Below are 20621 nucleotides of genomic sequence, written 5' to 3'. Positions count from 1 at the left end.
CAATTTTCTACAATTTCCTTTGATAACTTTGCCTGGAAGGCTGGTGGCAGCCAGTGGAGAAGTAGACCCCCTCGTATTTCATTCATGGTCACGTATGTCTTCACTGACTATGCCATGCTGTTTTATGAAATCGAGAACATGGTGGGTATCCACTTCTGGATTTTCTACCAGTCTATTCTGAGTATTTATAGTGAAGGAATAGGAGTACATGCAACTGAAATTGATGTTATTACCTGTCAGGGATATAGTGGTTTCTGGGTCTCACCTATAAGCAGAACTGTTTCAGAAACAACTACAAAATTGAATTTGTTTTCCGTATTTGATTTCTCTTTGAATGGTATATCAGAGTTTGGATGTCATAATAAGAGTATATACCATTGAAGTGCCAAAGAAGTAACAGTGGGTAGTCAGTCTGATAGCTTATGTCTTTTCTTTGTTTAACGGTGTTAATATGAATGGAATGAAATACCTTTCCTTTCTGTAAAGCAATGTTATGTTTTAAAAAATCCACTTGAACAATAGAGGCATTTATTTTTTTTCAAGATTTTTTTTTTTTTTTTTTTTAGTTTGGGGGAGTGTGCACAATTGGGGGTGGGGGGCGGGGAGGAGGAGCAGAGGGGGAAGGAGAAAAAAGGGGGAAAGAATCTCAAGAATGCTCTGAGCGCATAGCCGTATAGCCAGATGCAGGGCTCAGTCTCACAGCAGTGGGATCATGACCTCATCCAAAATCAAGAGTTGGATGCTTAACCAACTGAGTTACCCAGGCACCCTGAATAGTAGATGCATTTAAATAAAAGAGCTGAAGGCTTTCTATTTAGAAACCCAGGTCAGCAAGTTTTATATCAAAACCCTGTTGTAGCAGAAGGATATATTTGAAATTTAAGTCTGAAGCAAAAGGGTGCAAAGCATTTCTCTCTTGATTTGTCCCAAGGAGTCTCACTCTTTCACAGAAATGGGGTAAGGGTTAAGTATTTACAAACAGAGATCTTCGTTCTGTCTTTCTGGATGGATGTCTGTTTTAGAATAACGAAACTGTCCCTGAAGTGAAACAGGATATAGCTTAGTGAATAAAGTTGACTAAAATATCAGTCCTGGAGGAAAAAATGGTCCTTTGAAAATGTCTTCCCTAGTGTGCGTGTTCTTAATATTGTATGTGGGATATGTGGCATTTCTCAATTATAGCATTGATTGATTGATTCATTCATTCAGTAACCATTTGCATGACTCTAATGTGCCAAGGTACAAGGTACTGTGTTAGTGGGGGAAAAATGTGGAGTGTAGTCCTTTCTCCTAAAGAAATCAGGGTCTATGGGCGCCGGGATGGCTCAGTTGGTTAAGTGACTGCCTTTGGCTCAGGTCATGATCCTGGGGTCCAGGGATGGAGTCCTGCATCAGGCTCCCAGCTCCGCAGGGAGTCTGCTTCTCCCTCTGACCTTCTCCTCCCTCATGTTCTCTCTCACTCTCTCTTTCAAATAAATAAAGTCTTAAAAAAAAAAAAAAAAGAAAAGAAATCAGGGTCTAGTAGAAAGCAAGAGAAAGAAGGGAAGCTGACATATGGAGCCTGACCCTGTGCTAAGCATCCCTCCATGCTTAGTTGCCCTGAGCCATCTGAACACTGCCTACAGACCTGTAGAGAGGCTCTTGTATTGAAGAGGTTGCATCAGGTCGTAGATATAATCAGATGGCCTGGGGTCAAATCATAGGTCTCGCCTTCTCCGTGCCTCAGTTTCCAATCTCTGTAAAACACAGGTGACAATGGCACCTGCCTCACGGGTCTGTCCTCTGGTTTGATGTGAGGTTAGAGGGACTGTGCTCAGCACTACATGCCTGCACAGTAGGTGATCACATAACAGTGACAAATACTCTCATCCTCATTTGTCTGATGAGGAAATCTCTTCCTAGGCCGTAAGAAAGTAGCCGGAGCAAAGATTCTAATCCAGGCCCACCTCATGAAGTTTCAGGAATTCCCATGAAACAACTGTCTCTCCCCAAAATAAAATAATTCCTTTTTTTTTTAAAGATTTTATTTATTTATTTGATAGAGAGAGACAGCGAAAAAGGGAGCCAGATGTGGGACTCGATCCCAGGACCCTGGGATCATGACCTGAGCCGAAGGCAGACGCCTAATCACTGAGCCACCCAGGCACCCCACAATAATTCTTTTCATGTATTGGGGGTGGAAAATAAATTCACATTTCCAGACAAAAACCAGAGCCCTAAAGGAAAGAAGATAAACCTCAATTGTGACATTCTGCTTACATTCTTGCTTATAAATATCATTATGGTAAATCAATGGTAGGCTTGCTACCTTTGGTATTGAAGATACTGAGGAGTATCAAGATGTGTGAGGAACCAGTTTTATCAACTTGGTGGAATGTGTCTTCCTTGTATGAATTTATTAATTGGTGAAGTTCATCGCAGTTTTACTCTCTGGGGCAAAAATACCTTATTCCAGGGCTTGCATTAATTTGGGGCTTCCCCCCCCCCCGGATTCAGAGGGAGATTGCAGAATATAGTATTGATCTGTCTATTGATAAATGCCATTGTGTTCCCCAGCGCATGCGCGGTGGAGAGAAACCCCCTTCTCTGCCCACTCAGAAAGGGGAGACCATTTCCTGCTCCAAGTGTGGTCGCAGGAATCGCAGGGAAGCTTGCTTCTGTGACTGGTGTGGAGCCAAGGTAGGTATTTTAAATCTGAGCTGCTTGGTGCCAAGGCCTCATCTCTCTCTAAAGAGAGCCAGACTCCCCTCATCCCCCTTGCAGAAATCACTTCTTGGGATTTGAGTACTAGCACCTATTTAGGTAAGAATCTGGAGACAGAGATAATTAATTCTCTTGAATTAAGAAAGCTCTGTTGTTGCTGTTTTGCCTTGCATTTCTTTGAGGTTAAACTCTTTTGATGATTTACTGACTCTTGGTATTTCTTCTTTTATGAATTATCTACTTACCTTTTTTTTTAAAAGATTTTTAAACTTATTTTAGTAAAAGAGAGAGAGAGTGCTCATTCAAGTGGGGGGAGGGCAGAGGGAGAGGGAGAATCTTCAAGCAGACTCCGCATTGAGTGTGGAACCTGACATGGAGTTTGATCCCAAGACCCCAAGATCATGACCTGAGCTGAAACAAAGAGCCAGATGCTTAACCCACTGAGCCACCCAGGTCCCCTTACCTTTTTTTTTTTTTTTAAGATTTTATTTATTTATTTGAGAGACAGAGAGCACAAGTAGGCAGAGAGGCAGGCAGAGAGAGGGGGGGGAAGCAGGGTCCCTGCTGAGCGGAGAGTCTGACGTGGGGTTCAATCCCAGGACCCTGGGATCATGACCTGAGCCAAAGGCAGAGGCTTTAACCCACTGAGCCACCCAGGCGCCCGCCCCTTACCTTTTTAATGAAACACTCAAAGTCATTTCTTTGAATAAGTAGTGCATATAAACAATAGAGCAGGTTTCGTGTAAAGAGTTAATCTCCCTTCTCATCCCGGGCCCACAGAACCTATCCCCAGAAGCCATCACGGTTACCTAGTGTGTGAGTGTTCTTTGAGCCATTCAGTGCATTAATAAGTAAACTAGTAGTTTCATACAGACACTAATTCTGTTCCTTTCAGCTAGCAATGTGCCTCATTAGTAACCTCCTCGTTCTTTTCAGTGGCTCCATAATAGACCATCATCTGCATGTACCATGATGCATTTAGGCCATCCCCCAGACATTTAGGTTGTTTCCAGTTACTTTGTCTAAAACCACAATCCTGCAGGGAATGGTCTTAAATAAACTTCTTTGTGTACTTGTCCATCTGTAGGATAAGTTCTAGAAGGTGGACTTGCAGAGTCAGAGGTATAGGCATATGTTGTTTTGATGGCTGGGGATTGTATGGTATGACAAAAATTTATGCGGAAAAATTAGGACTCTGATATTTATGAAAGTGTGGAAATATTTTCTGTCCTCTAGCCAGGTATCTCTGTTTGCTACTCTGTTTGCCCCAAATGTGGGGCCAGCAATCACCCATCTGCCCAATTCTGTGGTTCCTGTGGTATTTATGTGACGTCCTTGGCAAGACTTAGCCTGGACAACAGCCTGGCCCTAGACACTGGAGGACTTGGCCCTTTTCCTCAGGTGAGAGACCTCCACTGTAGAAGCACTGGTATTGGGGGACAAGCTTAAGGCTCTGAATTTTTTCCTCTACCTTGTGGATCAACCTGGGGAAGAAGAGCCAAAATATGTAGACCTTTACCTTGGATTTTCAACTAGATGTGTAAATAAATTCGATCAATTTAGGTTTTAAACACTCAAGTAATTTCAGAATTCAAAGATTTATTTGTAGAAGGTTGAGGTTTAACTGCATTTGCAAGACTACTAATATAAATATTGTAAATCAATACAATAGCATGAAGGAGAAGTGGATTTAAAATGTATTTTTTTAAAATAAAGATTTATTTATTTATTTGACAGACAGAGATTACAAGTAGGCAGAGAGTCAGACGGGGGCGGGGGTGGGGGGGGAAGCAGGCTCTCTGCCGAGCAGAGAGCCCGATGCAGGGCTCGATCTCAGGACCCCGGGATCATGACCTGAGCCGAAGGCAGAGGCTTTAACCCACTGAGCCACCCAGGTGCCCCAAAATGCATTTTTTTTTTAAAGATTTTATTTATTTGTTTGAGGCAGACAGAGAGAGAGAGAATGAGAAGCACAAGTGGTGAGGTGTGGGGGGAAGGGCAGAGGGAGAAGCAGACTCCCCACTGAGCAGGGAGCCCAACGCTGGGCTCAAGCTCAGGACCCTGAGATTGTGACCTGAGTGGACTGCAGACACTTAACCGACTGAGCCACCCAGGCACTCTGAGTCAGACATACTCACCACGAATTTCATGTAGCATACCAGGAACTTTACTCCTGCTCTTTTATATTTTAGAAAACTTTCAGCAGATACATGAAATTACTTTTGCCATTTATAACAACAGTGTACAATTCAAGGAAAATCTTACAAGATTATCTTCAGAAGGACTTAATCTCTAACCAGCTTGGTGTTAGCCTTTTATAAATTTCTCTAAGCTAAATAAAAGCTTTTCAGGTTTCTTTTTAGTTCTTCATTAGAAGAATTTGAAGATTGATGATATTTATTAGAGAGAATGCATTCAGCAACTTTGCATCCCTTTTTAGGGAGTTCCTGGCCTTCATAACCCAGACTGAGACTTATAGATCCTGGGACTGCGAATAGCCCATATGGAACCATATGCTAATGAGACAAAAGGGTTCTTTCCTTAAGACACTTCACTGCGATCTTTTGGAAATTGATTGTAATATACTGATTTTGTTAGGAAGACATTTTCTTCCTTCTACCAGAAAAATTGTCCTAATAAATATGCAGACATATAATGCCCACCACGTAAATTGTATCCCTCGATGCAGTGAAGTTGTACAGTGCACAAACTACATAACCTTACATGATGGTCCTCTCAAGACCCCACATCCAGATGCAGGAGTATCTCAGAGAAAATACTGATGACTAGTGGTTGGATGAGTAGTTAAGCCTATATCCTATTAGATTGTAGAACTGATAAATTAGATTTCTTTCAGGCCTCAGTCAGCAAAGCAAAGAATATCAGTTCGGTTGCTTGGCTATATCTGAGATAGTAAATGGCCAAACAGATGAAGCTGGCTATATGGATCAGGCTGGGAGTCGCCAGGAGAGACAGAAGCAAGGAAGGTGAGGCAAGGGCTGAAAACCTCTTTTTAGTTCGAAGTACAGTTTCTTGGAGATATTTTTACTTCTGATTAGAATTCTTTTCTGTTAGTAATATGAAGAATTAATTCAATTATATTCTAATATTTTGTGTTTTCTGCCTTGCTCATAGCCCCGATCTGCCTGGCAGTCCCTAAATGTTCCTTTACCCAGACCTGATGCTGGGACTCGGAAGGACGTGGGCACACAGACCACTGGCCTGTTCTACCCATCTGGCACGCTACTAGCCAAAAAGGAACAGGAAATGGCTTCTCAGAAGCAGAGGCAGAAGATGAGCGGCCATAAACCTCTCCTCACAGCCGTCAGCCCAGGAAGAGGTGAGGGAAAATGTACACCTTCTCATCAGTAGGGAACTCCCTCTTGGAAAGAAAATTGCCTTTTTTCTTCCTTTAGATTTATTTCTATACTTAAGGAGTAAATTCCATTGTTTTTCTTCAGGTAATTTTCCCTCGTATTATAGCTCTTAAACTTTAAGGATTCTGATATTTTTATTTATATTTTTTCCAAATTTTTAAAAGATTTTATTTATTTATTTGATAGAGACACAGTGAGAGAGGGAACATAAGCAGAGGGAGTAGGAGAGGGAGAAACAGCCCCCCCGAGGAGCAGGGAGCCTGATGCAGGGCTCAATTCCAGTACTCTGGGATCATGACCTGAGCCGAATACAGACACTTAACAAATGAGCCACCCAGGCACCCCTATTTTTTTTTCAATGCTTTGAAAAAGATTTTATTTATTTATTTGAGAGAGAGAGAGAGAAGGGTAGGGCAGAGAGAGAGGAAGAGAGAATCCACGAGCAAACTCCTCACTGAGCACGGAGCCTGACATGGGGCTCAGTTCCAGGACCCTGAGATCATGACCAGAACCAAAATCCAGAGCCATCTGAGCCATCCAGATGCCCCAGTAATCTGATGTTTTGACTCATAGCTCCATTGTCTAGTCTGTAAATCAAATAGCCTGTATAGATGGCTATTATTGCAGTAGAAATGTTAGCCTGTGTCATTATTGCTATCTACCGTTATCTTTCTCTTTTTACCATTCTAAAATTCACATATCAAAATTCACCATTTTAGCCATTTTAAAGTGTAGAGTTCAGTGCTATTTAGTCCGTTAGGAGCAGTATAGGAGCATCACCACTCTGTTTGTCGAGAATGTTTTCATCACCCCCAAAAGTAGACCCAGTATTCATTTTGCAAACATGCCCCACATCTCCTCTCCCAGGTGCCTGGCAAGTACAAATCTACTTTCTGTTTTGATAGGTTTGCCTATTCTGGACATTTCCTATAAATGCATCTCCTGCCTGTACTTGAGAAACCAGAAATCCAGACTCATGCAAAAATCTTCCAAACATTAAGTGGTGGCGATGTGTGAATTCAAATGTGTTTTCAACCCTATGCACACTGCAGAGGGGCACAAGGGAGCTTTCTGGAGCAATGGAAGTGTCCTTCATACTGATCGGGATATATACACTCGCTGAACCTTGAACTGTACACTTGAAAGTTATATCTCAATATGGTTAATTTGATTTATTTATTCTTAAAGATTTTTAGAGAGAGAGCGTGACAGCATGGGGCAGGGGGACAGAGAGAGAGGGAGAAGCAGACTTCTTGCCGAGCAGAGAGCCTGATGAGGGACTTGATTCCAGGACCCTGAGATCATGACCTAAGCCGAAGGCAGATGCTTAACTGACTGAGCCACCCAGGTGCCCCTCAGTATGATTAATTTTAAAAGAATAAAAGAAAAAGACCCCATATGTGGCTATCAAAATATATTCTTTTGAGATTCTCTACTCTTCTATGATCAGTCATGTGTGAAAAATAAACCTGGGAGCAAAACTGGAACTTATTCTGGTACCTAGTTGAGGTTCAGTAAGTGAAAACCATCACAAAGTTTGGCAAAGAAAAATAATCCAAGAATTCTTGTTGCACAGGAACATTTTTCTTTCTTGGCTTCAGAAGAGTTATCCACAAGGATGGGTTTCTCTTTTTCTTTAGGATACTGGAGAAAACAGTTGGATCATATCTCTGCCCACCTCAGGTCTTATGCTCAGAACAACCCTGAATTCCGGGCCTTGATTGCAGAACCCAGAATGGGAAAGGTGGGTGAGCTCTGGATGGAATCTCCACTCCAGAGAGTCCTGTGGGATCAGGCTGCAGGTCCCCTCCACTGACGTCATCTGAGACTGCACTTTCCCCATTCCTGTCCCGCTTTCCACACTTCCATACGGTCCTCCCCTACAAACACTGCCTTAGCAAATCACTTGCACACGAGCCTTGTCTCTGAGTCTGCTTTTGGGCACCTAAGATAGTAAATTGTGAACATTCCATGCTTTTAGATGCCACAAGCTATGGAGATTCTGGGTTTCAGAGCTAAAAAACCCAGAAGAGTTTAGTCTCACCAAATTGTGCACTTAAATCCAGTCTATATTAGCAGCAATAGTAATCATAAGAGTTGCAATTTCCTGACACACTCACTATGTGCATTGTGTTCATCTGTCCCTAGCGCTCATAACAAACCTACAAGGTAGGAATATTACTTTGGCAGCAGTGTTTTGGTTTTGTTTTTTTTAATGGCCACAAATTCATCGGTAGTCTTCCCTTCAAAGAGTGGAGTCACTGTCTTCTCACCTCGAGTGTGGGTGGGCTTGTGGCAGTTGGGCTTACAGAGTGGTGGCAGTGATGCTGTGGGACTCCCAAGGTGTGGTCTTGTGAGGCCACACTGCTTCCTCTCCTACTGGGCAGGCTCCCTTCCAACTCTCCCTCTTGGAGCCCAGCCATCTGCTGTGAGAAACCCAAGCCCTGTGAAGTGGTGACATGGAGGTGTACCCCTCTGCAGCTGTAGCTGAACCCAGTCCTTGAGTCATCTTGGCTCAGGAGCCAGGCAGATGAGTGATGAGAGTCAAGGTCATTCCAGCCTCCGCATATGCAGCCACCTCTAGCCATTTGAGTTTTCCCAGCTGAGATGTCAGACGAATAGAGCAAAGACAGTCCCTGCTGTGCCCTGTTGGAAGCCATGAACTTCATAAAATGGTTGTTGTTTAGTGCCACTAAGTTTGAGGTGGTTTTTTTTTTACACTGCAGTATATAATCTGAACAAGCCTTATTTGACACTCAGGAAAATTGGCTCAGAGAAGTTTGGTTATCTGCCCAGGACTGCACTGATGGGTCTTGGGGGATTCAAGATTTGAAGCAGGTCTGTCTAGCATTATACCACAGAGCTCTGTGAGAAGATCTCTTCTGTTTGAATGACACTAGAAAGGAACCTTGGAAAATCAGCCTGTTTGATCCTCTGCCGCCAAATAGGCCAACATTGAAGCTATTTATTGTCAAGTATTGCTTGGTTTCCTTTGATAATCTATTTTGGTGATTTATTCATTCTTTGGCCTAATCCAGGGGACTGTAAACTATGGTGTGTGGGGCAAATCAGGCCTGCCACCCAGTTTTGTAATCAAAAAATTTTAAGATTTTATTTATTTATTTGGCACAGAGAGAGTGAGCAAGAGAGAGAGAAAGAGAGAGAGCACAAGCAGGGGGAGAAGCAGGCTCCCCACTGAGCAAGGAGACCAATGTGGGGCCTAGTCCCGGGACACTGGGATCATGACCCAAGCCGAAGGCAACCGCTTAACCAACTGAGCCACCCAGGTGCACTGTAAATCAGGTTTTATTGGACCATGGCTCGTTCATTTACTTATTGTCCATAACTGCTTTTATGCTGCAGTGGCAATGGCCATATAGCCCACAAAAACTAAAATATTTTCTGTCTGATCCTTAAAGCATTTGCTGACCCCTGTGTGGTTGAAATTCTTCCAGCTGCTTAACAGAGAAGGTTGCTCAACTATGATACTTGGCCCTTGATTGCCAAGACCTGGCCCCTTAGGACACCCAGCTGATGATATCCAGCCAGGTGGATTGATTAAATGTAAAGTATGTCTCTTTAGAAAATATAAATTTGGGTCTTGCTTTCTTATTTAGTCTGGCAGTCTCTGCTCTTTGATGGGAACTTTAATTTTGTTCATTTACAATTAATGGAATTATAGCTGTGGCTGGATTTGTGTCTGTTACTTTGCTACTTATGCCCTGTTTTACTTAGCTTTTGTTCCTCTGTTTCTCTTTTCTTGTCTTCTTTTGAGTTTATTAAATATTTGATTAAATTTACAGTTTAACATCTCAGGATTTCTTGGCTGTTGCTCAGGACATCAAGTCCCATGTGCGTGGTTGTGAATTCTCTCTAATGTTTTTTTTTAAAAGCTCATCTCCGCTACTGTCCATGAAGATGGCTATCAAGTTAGCATCCGGCTAAATTATATTCAAGTATCCAACAAGGTGAATAAAACCTTTAGAAGCTGTTCATTTGAAAATCGACCAAACCAGTAAATTGTAGCTTACACTCTATCGAAATACTTCTGTGTAATGCATAGAAGGCATAAATTCCAAGTGTTATAAAACCTGAGTAAAGGCCAGTAATTTCATAGAAATAGATAAATAACTGCACCAAATCTCAGAGAAGCCAAGTTTTAGGCACATAAAGATGTAGTAAGAACAGAAATTATTACCCACCCTATCGGTCCTGTGGTTCTCAGGCTTATTTATACTCACTGAAGTCTGAGTATAGGTGGAAGACTGACAGATACGTTTGCCAGTATGTACTTTCGCCTATTTGCCTATAACAAATAAACCAAACTTTGTGGCTCTGCCTCCCTTGATCTACCCTCTTATATGGTGACTGGAACTTGGCTACAGCACCCATAGTGTGTGACAAACACTGACTGATTCATACCAGTAGCTGTAGTTTCCTTGCACAAGAAGTCAGAATATACAAAAGAATAAGGAATGGATTGAGAAGACTGGTAAAGAAGGTAAGGAAAAGCATAGTGATCAGTATTTATCAGGCCCTGGCCATGTCCGCAACAGGGACTAGGAGTGTCTTTAAAATGAGGACAGACACATGGGCTCTGCCTAATTCAGAGGCTGGGAGAATGCAGTCTATGGACACACAAGAAAGTGTTTTGAAGTCAAGCACTAAATGCAGTGTTTTCAGTTGTGTGGCTACAAAAGAGCTTGGGGCAGGGAGGTACTTGAGGAGAAGGGGAGTGAGGGACATGAGACAAGGCAAAGAAAGGGGCTGAGTGGTCTGAATGAGTCCAGCTTCAACTTAATCGATGAGGAGCTCTAAATGTGACTTGCACTATGAAGTTGTCCCAGTTGATGCAAGAAAAGGAGAGATGTAACCTCTAGAGCAAGGCAGCACCCACCTGTGGAGGCAGTTGGCCAGCTGTCAGGTGTTAGCAGCTGAGAGGAATATGCTAAACAGTTTGGGGAACCGGGTGGGCACCAAGAGCATCTTCAACACGAGGTCTATCAGGTAGAAATGGAGTCATTATCCCCAGGTTTAATATGTTTTTTTCTTAGCCTGTGTGTTCTAGTGTTCAGGCAGTAGCAGGTGGTGCCCTGTGGTGGGAGAGGCAGCCACATGAGGGTGGGGCAGGATGCCAGGCTGTGGAATCCATCCAGGTGGATACAGAATTCCAGGTCTGGACTGTGATCATCTATCCTAATTTTATAGACCTTCATTTTACCTGTTTGACTTTCACAGCATCCCTTTGAGGTAGGCCATGATATTTTCACTTTACAGGTGAAGAAACTGAAGTACAGAGAAATTTAACCACCTTTGTCCAAGGTCCCTAAGCTAATAAGTGATAGAGCCAAGATTCAAACTCTGTAGCCTGAGCTTTCCCATCTTGCCACCCAAATTCTAAGACACAGAGGGATTTGAAGCAGGGGAGAACCATCACTTATAAATTGTAGAAGTTTGACTGGGGCAGCCATGTAGAAGGTGGGCTATCAGGAACCAGTTGGGAATCCCTTGCAGGGATCTTGGTGTGTGAAGAAGGGGCTGTGGTTATAATGACAGAAAGGAGGGGCCAGGCTGAGGAGCCATTGAAGAGACAGAAGAGACAAAACATCACAGTGAGGGGATGTCCAGTTACAGGGTTGGCTATATGTGTAGCTAGAGCGGTCATTAATGAAGAGTGGAACAGGTTAGCAGGGAGAGAGCATCATCAATCACGGTGTCTATGTTTTTTCTCTTGCCCAGAACCTTTACCTCAGCAAGGCAGTGGATTTCAGCAACCACTTTCTGAGCAGTGTCACTGAGGGTGGTGATGGGCCATTTGGCAGCAGGTCCAGCTTGGGTGAGTTGTACCCTTCCAGTAATTTTAAAACAGTCAACCAGGAACACACTGACCTGGCAAGGAGGGCAGGGAATTGCTTAAAATTTGCCGGTCCAACCACACATCTTCCTTCAGTGTTCCAGCCATTTTATTCTTTTGGCTTCTCTGAAGTTAGGAGTGAGATTTTTGAAATCTTTCCCAGGGCTTGGGGAGATAAGTTCTGTGTGAGATAAGCTAAAAAACTGTAGTCTCCTTTTCTCCCCTCCTTCCCATTCATCCTCTGGTCCTGGACTGAGATGAATGGCTCCAGGAGTCCTTCTTGTGAGGTTCAATAAAATAGACATTTCTATACAAGCCGTTTTATACTTCTGACCTCTTGAGGGTCGTGATAGTAGCATAGATCTTTATATGTGGGGAGTGGCAGGGGGGTACCGTTTTAGTCCTTGACTCTGTCATTTCAGTGAGTGACTACAGCCAGAGCACCTCAGATACCACTGAAAAAGTCAAGAGGACAAAGAATTTCAAGACCAAAAAATTTCAAGAAAAGGAGCCGCTCACAGTATGTGTACTCCTTTGTCCTTATAGCTGTCTTCTTAAGCCTGTCTATTGAATGTTTTAATTTGAGATATTTTATTTTATTTCATTTTATTTTATCTTATTTATTTTACTCTATTCCATTCCATTCTATTTATTTTTTAAAGTAGGCTTCACACCCAACATGGGGCTTGAACTCATGGGCCTGTGATCAAGAGTTGCGTGCTCTACTGACTGAGCCAGCCAGATGGCCCTACTTTGAGATTTTTTTTACATTGAAGAATACCTTTAATTTTCTGTTCCTTTTTAGAAGTGTATTTTTATTTTGTGGAATCCTTTAAAATCTGTCAATATTATTAATTAGAATTATTTTAAGGTTCTTATTAGTTTCTGGAATCACCTCTGTTTCCTCTGGGGTCAGTTCTCTCTGTCCATCTTTCTCCATCTTATGTTTGGTTGGTCTCAAATATGTGATGATCCTTGGTTGCTAGGTCACATTGACAAGTGAAGGGCCAGTTTGAGTAGCACCAGTGCCTGCCATGGGTGTGTGGCATGGATGTTTTGGCTTCAGGTCTCTGTGAGGATGGATGGGCATGCTGTGGGGCAGGACTCCCTGAAGGGTGTTTGGGCGGAGGGCAGGAAAAAGCATTGGGATCCCCTAAGCTGCCTTTGCTCTGGAAGTAAGGATGGTGCTGTGAAGGGCTCTAGCATATTTCATTCCTAGATGGAGCTATCTTTCCTTCCTTACTCTCCTTCCCTGTGTCTGTCACAGAGATCTGGGCTCTGCCCTTCTTGGACCCAATATCCCAGTAGAAGACTTTGTTAGGCAAATCATGAACTCTCTGGGAAAAAGCTACCAGTCTTTAAGCAGAGAGCACAGGAGAGAGAGGAATGCACCACTCATCTCAGCCACTCAAAGCAAAGCCCTTCCATAGAATCCAGCCTGCACCCTACACCAGCCCTCCTTGTTGATTAACTCAGCTCCTGCAGGGCTCCCTGGAGAAGCCCTTCTATCTCTGGCATCTTCAGCTTGTTTTTCTTTGCTTTGTTTTCCATCTCAGCCAAATTCCAGCTACTTCCAATCTTTGGAATTCCTCACAATTCCTATTCCAATGATGGCACCCTTCCAGAGCTTCCCATGGCTGTTAAAGTTTTGTTTTTCCAAAATATAGACCATGAACACTTTTAAGTGGAGCTTTGGAGAAAGAGATAGTGGATGCCCTTGTTCAGTCCCCCACCTTGCCTTTCAGTCAGTCCTCTTTGGCTGCAGTAAGGGAAGACAGATGTGTTAGCAACAAGCCCAAAGCCTAGGCCTCCCCGGAGATGAGATGGACACATGTGGTTCTTCCCTCCATCTTCCATGAAGCCAGGCCCTCAAGGCACCCTCAGGGGTGTATATACCGGCATCTAGATTGTATCATGATTTCTCCAGAGGTAGGTGACTTCTCACCTCATCTTGTGTTTTCACCACCACATGCTTTGCATGTCATAAACACCAATAAATTGGGGAAGAAGACCTTAGAATTATATTAACCTGTATTGTGTATGATTCCTTGCACTCTTGGCCTTCTCCCAGTTTAAAATACTGTCAGTGAGCAAAAGAGAAGTATAGAGTTGCATAAACTTCTAACAATTTTGGAGACCACCCCCACTTACTCTGTATGTGACCCAAATCCCCCATTGCTATATGCCTTTATTTTCTCATTTGTATTTAGGGGATAAGTATCAGACAGATAAAAACAGTGTCCAGTGGTTCACTCATTCAGTGGTTATTCAGAGCACACATATACCAGGCACAGTTCTCAGTGGTGAAAATAAATCATGAACAAAAACTATAAAAGTCTCAGACCTCTTGAGGGTAACATTCTAGTGCATTCTAGTAGAAGTTTCCATAAGGAATGGAATTCAGTAAGAACAAGTGTGCCCCCCAAGACTCCCTAGGTGTTCACTTATTAGAATACCTTGTACCATTGTGTAACTAGCCTAGAGTAGGGGGCAGAAGGGACACAGCCTGAACCTGGGATCTTCTTCTGAAAGGCTTAGAGGCCTTGACCAATGTCCTCATCCTAATGGTTCCTCAGAGAGCCAGGAGAGGGTAGATATATTATTTCTACTTTCAGGAAAATGAGAGTCCTGGGACCACCCCAAGTCGCCCTCAGATCCAGTGGTGGAAACCTACTGAAAGTAATGCCTTCAGCCTTCTAGATGGCCTCTTCAGCCTTGTAACAACCAACACCTGCAATCCTTTATATATAAAGAAAAATTGCAAATAAAGGGGAATTCCATCACATTTTGAAAATAAAGCATATGATAAATTCCTCGGATTTCTGATGTCCCTGATGTGAGCCCCCCCCCCCAAATAAGAGTCGACTTTATGAGTTCACTCATGCCTCAGCTGAGCACATTTTCTGAATAGTCATACTTAGGCTGATTCAGAACACTTTATAAAAACATGCAGAGGAAATATTAGGATTCATTTGGTTGCTTTTCCTAAGAATATTTATTTCCTTTGTAATTAAACTAGTGGTGGAGAGGTTTCTCATTGCATCCCTGTCCTTAGTAAAGATAAAACAATGCCAATGTGGCGTCCTTCCTCGAGACTACGTTTCAGAGGACAGCAAGATTTTCTTTCTTTCTTTTTTTATTAAACTTTTTAAAAAGATTTTAAGTATTTATATTTGACAGAGAGAGGCAGTGAGAGAGGGAACACAAGCAGGAGGAGGGCAGAGGGAGAAACAGGCTTCCCCCCAAGCAGGGAGCCCGATGCAGGGCTTGATCCGTGGACCCTGGGATAATGACTTGAGCCAAAGGCAGACGCTCAAAGACTGAGCCACCCAGGTGCCCTGAGACCAGCCAGATTTTCATTAGCTAGGTTTATTTGTGCTGCTGGTGTCGGAGACGACACACACACACACAGTCACACACACACGAGCACATGCACGCACACGCTCACACTCACCTGTTCTTGGAGCTCAGAACTTAACCTTGGAGAAGAAGTGTTTGCCCAGCGGGTTGAGCTGGGGCAAGGGGGACTGTGCTCTTTTGTAGCGGTGGAAATGACCTTGTTGTGTAACCCTGCAGCCTGAAAACCGTCTCCTGCTGAAGGAAGTTGGACCGACAGGGGAAGGGAGAGTCTCTGTGATTGAACAGCTACTCGAGGAGGTCAGTCCAACTCAAAGACCAAGTCTCTCTGAGGATTTCAGCCTCATGTTTCACCTCTGTCTCTTTTGGATGCAAGTCTTGCTTGGTATTGTGAGAACCACGGGCCACTTCATTTAAAACCACCTGGAGGTGGACTAAACAGCCAGTCAAGAAGTTTTACATTAATTATTACTGATTACTAGTTTTTATAGCAAAGAAGAACGTCATATGAGCCCAAATGCTATGCATAAAGGTGGACGAAATCCCTGGTCTGTGTCCCCATGTGACCTTCATGTTTCCTAAAGAAGCGAGGTTCAGGGGTGCCTGCCCCTCCTGATTGGGGGGGAGCAGAAGTTTTACTGCCCAAATTAAGGCAGTTAGATCTTGGGTGTCCTGATTCTCTTCTCTTCTGATTTAAAGCAGTTTAGTTCCTCCAAGCATGTGTGTTAACACTTCACAGGATGGCAGCTGGATGCTGCCGAGAGCAGGGTTTTGTGGCCAGTCTTTCCCTTTCCTTATGCTGCAGGGAGCAGATCCCAACTGCAGGGATGGCAAAGAGCAACCTGTGATAACCAAGGCCGTTCTGAACAAGCATCATGAAGTGATTCCAGTCCTTGTGCAGAGAGGAGCAGACACGGAGCAGCGCTGGGGCCCGTAAGTAGGACACAGTCACAGGAGGGTCCTGGCGCACGTGGTGGCCAGCAGCTGCCCCGGGGCCCTGCCCCAGCAGCGTCCATCCACATGCGTGCCCTGCTTGGCTGGAACCCCTTGGGATCCATCTTAACCCATCTGGGCCTTAAGCAGAGGCTTAACTGCCACTCTCTTCCAAATCTGGGCAAAATAAAAACTTTTAATTGGACTGTTGGATTGCCAAATTTTTTGTAGCTTCTATAAATGATGATACATTTTGCTAGCTCGCAAGTTTACACTGGGGGCCCGCAAATCCTTCACCCTTGGGATGTTACGCAACATTATTTTCATCATGATCTGAACTGTTGAGATCGCTCAGAGGAGAGTGGGCCCAGTGTAGTCCCTATAGAAACGTAGCCATGAAGTTACTGCACAAAGGAAACTTCATCGAGTTCACTATGTGATCTGTGCCTTGGTTTCCCCAGCTGGGAAGCGGGACAGACAGACACCAAGTCCTGTTGGGGGTTTTGTCACTTCCCTAGTCTTGGGCCCACCCTACTTCTTGGCCTCTCCCAGCCTTGGGATTCTGTTGTTCTCTCCAATTACTTCGGAAACATGGGGTGGACAGTTCCTTGAGGACAGGTTCCACATGTTAACTGCTCATAGCCTGCCAACCAAGCTGCCAGGCTGGGAGTCCTCTAGGGGTCCTGTGGCCATCTGACACTGCGACCCCCTGGCCGATGACTGAGACCAGATCAAGGTCCACCAGGGATTCAGGCTGCTGAGTATGCCAAACCAGCACACGGAGATGATGTTAGAGAGCTTTGCTTCTGTTTTCCTCTGTCTCAACATTTCCTCCAGGGTTTTTATTCAAGATATATGCCCATTAATTTTTCTGTGCATGCTTTTATGTTTTGGCCCAATAAAACAGCTATGGGAGGTAGACACAACCCCCTTTTTAGTTTATTTTAGAGCAGAACGTTTGACACATTTGGTGGATGTACTTGGTGGCTGGAATTTACTTGCTCACCTTTTCCTAGTTCTCATTCTTCATACTCCGTCAGCTTCTTCATTTATCCCACACTTGGGTTATCATTATTCATAAAAATAATGCCACCTTGTTTGGCACTGAGGTGTACTTTATATTTGTACAATTCAGACAAGCTTTTCTTAGAGCGCTTATGTATAATGCCCGTGGTTGATACAAAATCTCTTGAACAGATTTTGAACTGATGCTTACATATGATGAGTCCCAGCCTTATGAGAATTCCAGCTGAGAGGAAGAAACTGCTCTGGACGGGGAACAGAGTTCCTGTTTTTCCTTTGTGTTCCTCAGTGCCCTTTCTTACTTCCTTACCATTCTATAAGCTGACATTTACCCACACATGATCTAACTCTGCGCTTCTACCATGTATCTAAACGGCAGGTAATAGCCCATTGTCAGTCCCACTGTGTCAGCATGGTTAGCAGAATCTAGCTTATGTGGAGGGGAGGGAAGAAAGCCAGACCAGAGCTCTCCCTCAAAGTAGTGCACAGAGATTCTTCTTCTACTTTAGTTTTTGCCACTAGAAGATAGCAGATTTTTCCACCAAGAGCCAGCTCTGCTAAGTTTGCTTTATATTTGTTAGTTTGAAGTGTTTAGACCTGGGTCTGCCTGGCCTTTACCTCTAGCCAGTAACATGTAGTAACATGTAGATCCAGTAACATGTAGATCCAGTAACATGACCTCAAGGCTCCATCTATCCTACTGCTCTTCAGGCGCAATCCATCCAGAGATCTGGCTTTCCTATAAAAGAGGTTCAGTGAATTGTTCCTTAGCAAACAAGGATTAAACAACTCTTCCTCCCCCAACTCCCAGCTTGTTTGACTAGCAGAGAGAAGCAGCCTACGTGGTCTCTACACCAGGTAACTTCTGTCCTGTGGCTTGGCAGGTAGCAGAAAGCCCCTCCCAGTGTTTCTGTTTCCAGTGTTTGTCTCTTTCCTACCAGAATACACTCATATCCAACTCAAGGAGATGGCTAAGGAGAGGTGCACATCCTCCATCAAAGCTGATTCCTTGGGGCGCCTGGGTGGCTCAGTTTTTAAGCGTCTGCCTTCAGCTCAGGTCCTGATCCCAGGGTCCTGGGATTGAGCCTCGCATCGGGCTCCCAGCTTGGCAGGAAGTCTGCTTCTCCCTCTCCTGTTCCCCCTGCTTGTGTTCCCTCTCTTGCTGTGTCTCTGTCAGATAAATAAATAAAATCTTTAAAAAAGAAAAAAGCTGATTCCTCTTAATAGCAGATTTCAGGAACACAGATTCAAGGTCTTGTGAGGAAAGGGGCAAAGAGAAGCACCATTTGCCTTTGGACAACAGCTAACACCCCTTCACCGGCAATTTCAGACGTCTGGCTCTTAGTTCTGCCCCAGTAGCCGGGAGGGGCAGATGTAACCATCAGTCTGCTTCTTAGAGGTTCAACTGTGGAGAGTTATTCTATTAGGTAATTCCTGATTTACAAAGAGAGAAGGTACCTTCATCCACCATGATACTTAGATTTGAGTAAACCGTTTGAGTAGTTTGTACATTCATAGTAGAGTTTCTTTAAAATACAAAGTCACAGAATACCATGGTTGTACCTGCTGTACAAAACATGTTCTAGAAGGTCTGGTGATATAACACCAAGCTGCTCGGAGCAACAGATTCATAAGTATCACCTCTGCTCTGAACAGAAGAAGGTGTCCCCTCTAGTGTCCTTGCCTTGTTGGAGTCATGTCATTTGATGACCAGTGTACAAAGTTAGAGTCGGCAGTCACAATTCATTACTTCCCCAGACTGAACTGTGGTTACACAGAAAAGCCAGCCATGGCGCCCCGCACCCCCCGCCCCGAACTGGGAAATAGAACATGCGTTCAGCTCTCAGTTTAGGGGGAGTTATGAAGGAAGATCACGTGTCCGCTCAGGAGATGTGGCAAGCCCGTGAATACATGTAAGTTCCAGTGGTAAATGCCTAAGCAAGACCCAAGGAATGTGAGGGCTGAAGTAACAAGCAGTTGTGCTACCAGGGAGAAAGGAAAGACGAAAGGTAAGGGAGGGTTGGCGTCATTAGCGTGACTCTGTTGGCGTGCCCACGGTATCCTGCATTACAACTACTTTAGCAGGATGATTTTCTTCCCCCAAAACAGGCTCCAAAACACAGCTCTTCATGAAGCTACTCTGCTTGGCCTGGCAGGAAGGGAGTGCGTCGCTGCTTTACTGCGGTATGCTCTCGGCATCTGGGGGAGACTTCTGAGGGCACCCTGCTGACCTGTGATTTCAGAAGGCCCTAGTTCCAGAGCAGTTAACCCTGTGAATAGGGGCTACCATCCCACCGTGGATCCCCAGCACTGAAGGCTCTGAAAAGCACAATGAAAATGTTGTCCCCCCACCAAACACACTTGGTTGTGGGACTTCGATGCAATGGGAGCCAATGGGCAGGGTTGGCAATTGAATGTGTTGAAATCACAGAGCCCCTCCAAAGATCTCAGGGTAGAGTTGCCTTGGGGCCTTTTGGGGACAGGTTTAGGAAGGTGGGGCCAGGAGGCTCCCGGACTGGCCTCTGTGTCAGGGATGAGCCAGGCCTCCAGGTTCAAGTGCCTGAGTCCTTCTATTCATGCCCATTCCCTTGGCAGGTGCAATGCAAGCATCCAAAAGAAGAATGTGAATGGCCAGACGCCATATGACCTGGCTCTGCAGGCTGGGGATGATGTCATCACCTCGCTCTTTGCTGCTAAGCTCAGCCTGGATGACTCCTAGACCCAAGGGCCTGCAGAGGACCTAATTGCAAGAAACCATCCAGTTCTGGCTGTTCTTTGTTTCTTTCTGAGATGTGGATTTGCACTTTGAGAATTGAGATGGAAAGGAACTCATAAGACTTTTTTATTTTTTTAATACAACACTGTAAGCCACCATGCAGGCATTTCCCAATATGCTGTCGATGGTGATGAACTTAACGTATGTCTTTTTTTTTTTAAGGGTTTGTTGCTGCTTATTTTAGAATTTTCTTTTAAATTTATTTTTCAGGGGCGTCTAGGTGGCACAGTCAGTTGAGTGGCTGACTCTTGGTTTTGGCTTAGGTCGTGATCTCAGGGTTCTGAGATTGAGCCCCACGTTGGGCTCCACGCTCAGCGCAGAGTCTGCTCAAAAGATTCTCGCTTTTCCTCTGCCCTCTCCCTGCACTTGTGCAAACATGCATGCTCTCTCTCTCAAATAAATAATTCCTTAAAAATTTTTTTAAAATTTATTTTTCAGTAGATAATAATTGCACATGGTTTGAAGCTAAAAAGTATGAAGTGTTATGTAGTAAAAACTCTGCCATCCCTGTCCCACAGCCACCCACATCCCCTCCTCAGAGGCACCAATGATACCAGTGTCATCTGTGTCTTTCCAGATATAGCACAGGATTATATAA

The 20621-nt window shown here is 44.1% G+C and overlaps 1 protein-coding gene across 2 annotated transcripts in view; it reads left to right on the top strand.

Annotated features, from left to right (window-relative positions):
* The window catches only part of DZANK1 (double zinc ribbon and ankyrin repeat domains 1), a gene marked incomplete at both ends in the record, with an annotated part of 58083 nt that extends 38117 nt beyond the window's left edge, over positions 1 to 19966 (top strand). Inside the window, 11 exons of one of the 2 annotated variants that reach the window (XM_080814678.1) lie at positions 2557 to 2679; positions 3940 to 4104; positions 5839 to 6043; positions 7721 to 7824; positions 9974 to 10048; positions 11820 to 11916; positions 12357 to 12454; positions 15511 to 15591; positions 16097 to 16224; positions 19357 to 19431; positions 19843 to 19966. In XM_080814678.1, the coding sequence (XP_080670804.1) occupies positions 2557 to 2679; positions 3940 to 4104; positions 5839 to 6043; positions 7721 to 7824; positions 9974 to 10048; positions 11820 to 11916; positions 12357 to 12454; positions 15511 to 15591; positions 16097 to 16224; positions 19357 to 19431; positions 19843 to 19966 (1275 nt within the window). Of the gene's footprint in view, positions 1 to 2556; positions 2680 to 3939; positions 4105 to 5838; positions 6044 to 7720; positions 7825 to 9973; positions 10049 to 11819; positions 11917 to 12356; positions 12455 to 15510; positions 15592 to 16096; positions 16225 to 19356; positions 19432 to 19842 lie in introns of those variants that run through there. The other variant, XM_080814679.1, reaches the window with a different exon arrangement.
* Positions 19967 to 20621: the final 655 nt, after the last annotated feature.

Source organism: Martes martes, assembly GCF_963455335.1.
Source record: "Martes martes genome assembly, chromosome: 9".
NCBI lineage: Eukaryota > Metazoa > Chordata > Mammalia > Carnivora > Mustelidae > Martes > Martes martes.
This window is presented reverse-complemented; position numbering and strand designations above follow the sequence as displayed.